Source organism: Neodiprion pinetum, chromosome 4 (assembly GCF_021155775.2).
Source record: "Neodiprion pinetum isolate iyNeoPine1 chromosome 4, iyNeoPine1.2, whole genome shotgun sequence".
Classification (NCBI taxonomy): domain Eukaryota; kingdom Metazoa; phylum Arthropoda; class Insecta; order Hymenoptera; family Diprionidae; genus Neodiprion; species Neodiprion pinetum.
In genome coordinates, this window is record NC_060235.2 from 21883629 (window position 1) to 21891548 (window position 7920).

The 7920-nt window shown below is 36.8% G+C and overlaps 1 protein-coding gene and 1 long non-coding RNA gene across 2 annotated transcripts in view; one reads left to right on the forward strand and one right to left on the reverse strand.

The window, feature by feature from the left end:
• LOC124216532 (lachesin-like) overlaps nt 1-7551 on the reverse strand; it is a 108490-nt gene extending 100939 nt beyond the window's left edge. The window contains exon 1 of the mRNA XM_046621108.2: nt 7334-7551. Coding sequence (XP_046477064.1) covers nt 7334-7481 — 148 coding nt within the window. The 5' untranslated portion in view covers nt 7482-7551. The remainder of the gene's footprint in view (nt 1-7333) is intronic.
• The window catches only part of LOC124216533 (uncharacterized), a 101670-nt gene extending 94117 nt beyond the window's left edge, over nt 1-7553 (forward strand). Inside the window, exon 6 of the long non-coding RNA XR_006882628.1 lies at nt 7447-7553. This is a non-coding gene — a long non-coding RNA (uncharacterized lncRNA). The remainder of the gene's footprint in view (nt 1-7446) is intronic.
• Nucleotides 7554-7920: the final 367 nt, after the last annotated feature.

Consider the following 7920-nt stretch of genomic DNA (forward strand, 5'->3'; position numbering starts at 1 on the left):
ATAAGATATCTTGAAGTTAGTGACCGTTGGAGGATTAGTGATGGGTAATTTTCGTCTTTCGCGCCAACCGGCCAGGCGTCAACACCGTGCTTGAGATATGTCGCTAAATTTAGCCTGAAGATGATCGGCTGCAGCCCGATCGAAACGTTGCCATGAAATATTGCTTAGGAAAAAAATGTCTCTTCAATTGACCAAGACTCGACGAAAATTACCCATCGTTAATAAAGATAAGCGGCCTTATGTTTGGATACACCCTTTCAACACCAAAATGTGTTTTTTACTTAAAACATTTATAAATGATATTAGTTCACATCCGCCATTTTTGTCCTTTTTCCGTAAATGACTGTAAAACCTTGGAAACGATTTCGAGAATTTTAAAAATTTTATATCTTCTGAAAAAATAATATCGGCCGTAACGGTACGTAAGGTCGAATCCGCTATTTTAATTTTTTTGCCTCCAAGAACACTTTAACCCGTTGACTTATGGTGGTATGTATTCTTATCACCTATTTGATTTCCCTTTTTTTTTTACATATTTAGAGAAATTATCATCATGTTTATTTGCGGTTTTTTACTATTTGTGATAGTATAATAATAAGTCTTCGGTACTCGAGAGTAATAACAATGTAAATTATTATCGTTAGAAACGAATTAATTGAAAAAAATCGTACGCACATGTATGTGTACATATAAATGATAAGTTTCTGAAATCGGATGACAAAAATTTAAGATGGCGGATCCAATATGGCGGACGCAAATTTGAACTCAGTGAAGTAATGTTATTCGGTATAATAGAGCTGTTTAACATCGACCGCAAAATCGATGCCGGAAGGGATAAAAATGTATAAATAAAACAATGAAAATAAAAATCAATGCGTGGGAGTTTTTCGTTCGATGATCGTAGGTGAAAATGAATAATCGGCGCTGCAGCGAAGCTGAGCTTCGGCCGCTAGAAAATAAAGCCTGAAACATGGTTTTGGTCTGGCTTCGAGAGCGTCTGCAGGTCGTATATTCGAGTCTCGACCCTCGCCTTTGGCCTCGTGTCAAGCAACGCGAGTATTGTTCGAGCTGTAAAGTTTAAACCACGGAGCGGCAGAATTCAGGAGAAGAAGAGAGCGAGCGAGAGAGAGAGAGAGAGAGAGAGAGAGAGAGAGAGAGCGTGAGCTTTGTCGAGAAAATGGGCTTGACAAAACTACAAGCTCGACCTCACAAATATTTAATTTAACTTTGGAATAGCATTCATTGTTAGCCGAGCCTATATTCCCGCGTCCCTCGACGAGCCAATTTTTCGACTTGATCCCTGCTCCTTCAGGCACCACGCGTGCGGAGGTGTAAGCAATACAATAATAATAAAAGAAAACAAACTTTTCTTCACCCCTCGCGCATTATCAAATAATGGGTATAGCGAGTTAAAAGAGTTCGGCGAAAAAATATTCGAAAAAAATAAGTTGATAAATTTTCTTTCTTTATTTTTTTCCTTTTTTTTTACTCAGAATATTACGTAGGTTCAAAATATGAAAAACTTAATTTTATTACAGACAGAGAAAGGATTTGTGGAATTTAAAAAATATGGCAGAAACATTTTTTTTTTTTTCAAGCACAGAGTATTTATTTGATTGATATATAAACAAAATTGTCGGGACAGTAATTTAAATTATTGAGTGAAAGCACGTACGTTTGAGGGGTTAGGCCACTCTAGAAATTTCGAGAAATCGATTTTTTTTTTTTTTTGCAAATTACTATACCTGCATCTTTTAAGAACTACATTTTGGCTCAAGGCCCGATGACGAATTTCCAAATATTGCAAATGTCATTAGCACTTGAATGAAAAAATGCAACGGGTTCGATAGAGTCGAGTTCAGGGCTGGAGAGATCAGTCTGTGACGAAGCTGCGAATGTGGTAGAAGGCCTCCTTTATGTCCCAGAAATCGCCGATCAAGGGCAAGAAAAATTTCGAATTCATCTAATATAGAATCAGTGACAAAACCGAGGTCGTAAGTTTGAACGCGTTTATCTCCAAACCACGTTTTTCAAGCTAGGCGAACTCATAGCTCGAACCAATCATTACCAATTGACTTTAAAATTAAACTATACATTCAAAACCAGATTCGTTCTTTTGTTATAAACAATTTTCGGACGACTTTTGTTTTCCGTAAATTTTGAAATGAACTCTTTCTTCAGCAGTGCACCATTTTTACAAATATCAATACTTCAAAAGGATCCTATGCAATTCTATATCTGTTGTCATACATAATCGAGGAAAATTTGTTTTTGAAAAAAAAAACATCAGAAAAGAAATATCGTACTGGCGACATTTTTTTATCAAACACTACGAAAAGAAAAATATTTTCCACAGTTCAATGATGGTTTAATGAAAGTCCGTTCATAGAATTTCGTTCATTCCATCTTTTTGGTGAAAAAATCCCAAAACTAGTAGCCTAGCGCCTTGAATCAGTGAAACATTTCAATGGCGTATTCGGTAGATTAGACAATTTTCTTGTACCCGTTTCTGATGAAATGGAGATTCTAAACATGACCGCAAAAAAAAAAAAAAACTACAAGAAAAAAATGCTTCAGAATACTTCAAACTATAAATTAATCGAAAATCAATGAAAACAAAGCCATGTGACGGTTTTCTGTTTTATTATTAATGGACATTTATTTTCGTCTCACTTTCTCTCTATTTCCGTGTTCTCTGATTACTTTCCATCATGTGCAGGGAAAAATTATACGTTACACGACTCGTACAATGTGTTAAGAATTTGAAAACGAGGCTGTACGGTATAGAAGGAAATGAAAAAGTGAATAAACAGTGATCAAGAAAAGAAAAAAAGCTTCGCACGTGTCTGCGAATTACAAGAGACACGATGTATAAAACGCGATGGAGACCGCGTGTGCAGCCGCGTCTTTTCTCGCGTGGAAAACTGGATAATAAAAGTCTGTGCACAGGCGGCGAGGGGTGCAATTAGCGTTATTAATCACCCCCCGTTCCCCGAAAGCTCCGCTCTATTTTGCGGCCCCCTCTTCGCCCCTTTTTTTCAGCTCTTCCTCGTCACGCTTCTCCTTCTTATTCTTCTTCTACTTTTTCTTTTCGCCCTAATTCTTCCCCATTTTACCCAGACGGTTTACGGCGTTAATTCAAGTGTTCCCGGGGGCTCGGAGGTGGAAAAAAGACGGAGTAAAAACGGAAGGGAAGAAGAACTCGGGACGGAACAAAAAACTGTTCGATCGAACGCCGCTGTGTTTCAGTTCCTACAATAAAATTCAACAATCATCTAGGAAATCAAATTTTATCCTAAATAACGGCTTCGTTTTTTTTTTTTTTTTTTGGTCTTTTGATTTATATCAAAATATTCGTTTATAGTGAGAATAAATTAAACACGATTTAACACGCGGCAAGATTTTTAATTCCGAAAGACGAAATTTCTGAACTCAAATTCATCTCGAATTATACATTTCCACTTGAACTTCGCCGCCACGTATTTCCTCAAGTTCGATAATAATAATATGACAATAAAGTCACGCGCTTAATTAATTCTTTCTAGATCGAATATATGTAACCAGATGTCACTACGATGTTCAAAAAGAAGGAAATAAAAAAAACCTAACCACGAAGTGAAACGAGAAGAGATGAGATGGGAAATGAGAAAATCCGACCTGTAAGATTTGTATTCTAGTTGTGTATTTTACATGCACACATCTATACATAAATGTATATTTATATGTATATATGTATATATATGTATATAAACATATGTACATGTATTTATACACACACACACGCGGGCGCGCGTGTATATACAGAGAACATTATTGTGTTCGACTAAAATTTTCATTTCTCTAAGTGCGCAGCTTCGTTCCTTGAGACGTTCGTAAATATCTTGTATACATAAAATATGTGTGTGTGTGTTTAAGCGCACGTGAAACTCGCATAAATTTTGATATTCGAGACGTTCTTTTGTTTTGCGAGGACAAACGAGTTCGTAATTTAATTAGCGCGATATTTTTTCTGCCTTCCATTAATTTTTCTGCTTCGTCTTATCCTTCTTTTTCGTGTTCTTCGTTGTTGTCTTATACAGGATATTCGCACCGGATATTTATTGAGATTAAGGTGACGGCGTAACGTTGATTAACGAGATTCCGGAAAAATGTAGTAGAACAGAAGTCAACGTCGCAAAGAGCGGAATGAGAATGCAAAACTAAAATCAAAAGCCTATTTGCGTTTCGAGTGTAAACCCGCGGGTCCGACTGACGATAAGCCGATTAACCTTAAAACGTTTCAATCGCGGTTCGCTACTACTTATCAACCTTAACTCAACTTTCGTTTTTGGCCCGCATAACTCAAACGAAAAGTCGCCCATGCTCGGTCCCTTATTCGATATGCAGAAGAGCATTTCGTTATTTTCATTATTTATACACACGTTTTTAAACAGAGGGAAGTAAAAAAATAATTAATTTCAACAAATTGTAAAGAATCGATTATATCGACAAGATTAATCTTTCACAATTCTTATTTTGTTTTTTTTCGATAGTAATATGGTTCAATTGTTACATTAAATTTGCCGGAATTTTATTGTAATTTCAAAATGAATAATTTTTTTATTTTATTTTTTTTTCTACAAAATTAACCGCAGGAATGTAAATTTTATGTTGTATAAAAAGATATAATTAATTGGGGAGAAAAATTTAGAACACTTTTTTTTTATCTCTCTCTAATTCTGTGAATTTTTAGTCACACATAAAGTGAAAATTGGATATCAATCAACGAGAATTGTTTTTTCCGTATTTTGTATTCACGAGATGGAAAAACATAAATATCAAATTTCTCTGTTCAACAGGCAACGATAACGAAATTCGGAGGAATAACACGTGACACGAGTTTCACACGAATTAGCGTTTAATTGGTATACGCGGGTTTTGTGCGAGTACCTGCAAATTTTTGTTCTATTTATTTGATCAAATCGGCGCTGATCGACTCGAAGAGTTGTTATTATTTCCACAGTTTGGAAAATTTCTGAAACTCCGCGTAAAATACCAGGTGGGTAATTATTGCAGACAAAAGGCAAATCGAATTCTAGATTTTCGCGAAAAATGTGCAAAATAACGATCAAACAATAAACGACATTGCTTAATCATTTCTTCGTTTCGTTTTTCTTCCAACTTTTGGTCGATTGTTTATCTCCGAATTTTTTAAACTTTCCCTCATTCACCGAACGCAATTTATGCCCAACTATTCGAGTCCACTACTTTCCTCGATAATTTATTTTCCCATTGCGTTGAGTATAAACTAAGAGAGAGAACGAGAAAGAGAGAGAGAGAGAGAAAAATGATGAGAAGAAAAAATAAAGAGGCTAGATTTGATTAGATGGTTATTTAGTATGACGTGGCCTAGAAATAGGCCAAGGGACAAACTGGCGGTATTATAATAGCAGATATGTAGAAACCAAGAAAAAGAACGAGCATTAAAATAGTGCGATACAATAAATAATTTGTAATGAGTATGCATAAAAATACTTTCTTAGAGAACTACAAAAAACTATTTCAGGAGTATGTTGAAATGAATGGTAAAATAATGGTAAAAATATGTGAGTGGAATGCACTCTTATATGTAATAGTCTGGGAAGGTGATGAAAAAGTTATAGTGAGTAAAAGTGGTGGATTGTTGAAAAAAGCAAGAGACGGAGAAAGAGTGAGAGAGAATCAGCTTGGTGAACAACGTTTGAGGTAAAAACCACTTGTAAATCAACCCGCGTTTACTACTGTACATACATTTTTATATATGTATGTATACTATACATGGAATATGTACTAAAATATATATATATATATATATACGTATGTATGTATATTCCAGGTTTTGCGGACTCGCGATTAATTGCGCAAGGGTAGAGACCGCAGGTTGGTTTAAAACTGGAAAAATCCAGTATAGAAATAAGCGTAGCCTGATGAAAGGAGCAAAACTGTCCTCATTCATCACAGGTGAAGAAATAATTATTGTTAGTTTTATAACAATTGCAGTAATAACGATGCATGAAAAAGTAAATTGCATACAATCATTAAATTCACAAGTGGCATGTTGAGCATACTCGTTTAACTTTTCACATTATTGTACAATTGTTTGAATGTTGTCGGAAATTTTCTCTATTTCTTCGTAAATTAAATATCGTATTTGCAGAATTTCAACTCCACGCATGATTTAATAATTGAAAATACCGTTCTTTCTGTTCTATGTACACCAAAGTGCAAATGCTCTTCTCTCTCTCTCTCTCCCCCTCTCTTTTTCTCTCTCTCTCTCTCTCTCACTGTGTGGAAGCAAATATAAGCAATGTAGATAAGAAAGTGTGTCTTCTTCGTCAATTTCTTTCTGTCACCAATTTTGACACACTCCATTGTGACTTCAAACTTACAAATATATTGACAGTATTGGCTTTGATTGGAAAAAGTATTTATCATGTCTTACATCAAGCTTATATTAAAACGTGTGGTGTATATCATTATTATTGTTTAAGAAATGTCAACGACAAAAAACAACATATTTGAAACCCTTTGCACCGAGTGTAAATCGCAAACGGTTTCAACGATTTATGCATTTCATCATTTTCTCCTCGTCTATTCAGAAGCTTGATGAAACTCACACACGAAAATAAAATCGACGATTATATACCTAATTTTTTTTTTTTTCAACAAATTTTTGGCAAATCGCTTTAAGCACTGAAACTTACAAGCTCGCAGTCATTTTGAAAAATTTTTATAACTGCACAGGTTTGCAGAAGTTTTTTGTTCAAAAACAAATTTAATACTAATCACATCAATCTTTCGAATTGAAAACAAGTTTTTCACGTCTTTTTCAGAAACGAATTTGATAAAAATCGCGTCAAATTTTTGACAATAAGCGCCCCGATAAGCTCGCTATTAGTGAAAGAAAGCTGAAATCCGCATAAATTTTCCACGTCAAATCGCGTGAAGCTTTCGAACTGAGAGTAACCTCGCGATTGGTAAAACAAATTTGAAAATCACACAACTTTATCATGTCTCTTTTAAAAATAAACCGGATACAAATCGCGACAAGCTCTCGACAATAAGCTCGCTATTGATAAGAGAAATGTGAATTCCGCACAAGTCTTTCATGTCTTGTTCGAAAAGCAATATTAGAAACAGCCCGAAAACTTGATACAACGATCTCACAATCGTCGAAACTTTGAACACTACGCACGATTTTACCGCGTTGTTTTCTCTGCGCTGAAGAAGTTTCGCCGCGATTTAATGACTCGGGTTTTGCAATAAAAAAAAAAAGAAAAAAGGTGTTTTTGTTTGAAAATCGCATTCCACTCACCTGGGGACGGGGAAGACGAGCTTTGGGCGAACGACGATCCTGTAACGAGCACGACAATCACAACTCGTAATAAATAATCGCGTCCACGTTTGCCCGCGATTTTTTTGTTGCAGGTGGCCGCAGTGTAAGGACATTTATGACCGAGCATAGCGCCGGAAGTGAACGACGAGATACTGCGCGCTCGGCATCCCGACTGAGGGGCCGGCGTCGCGACGCGGGCGTCGCTATCTAAACGGAGAAAACGCGGCGCCTCCTCGACTTTCCGGGGGCGCGTGGAATTTCCGCGCAAGCGCCGCCGTCGAATCATCTTCTTCCCGCACTCGCTCGCTCGCCGCACACACTCGCCGGCTAATCCGACGAAACCCTCTCACTTATCTCCTATCAATAGGGGCGCGTTAATTATCGCCCTCCGAAGCACCTGTGGCATGCTCTTTGAACTTGCCTCTGCAAACCCCCGGCCAACTTCCTCTTTCAACTCTTCGCTCCGCGAGCTTTTGGCCCCCGGCTTTTCTCCCGAGTCGACGAAAACAAAAACTCGCCCCTCAATGCTTTACCGCAGAAGCGTTCAAATTCGTACCATCAAAATT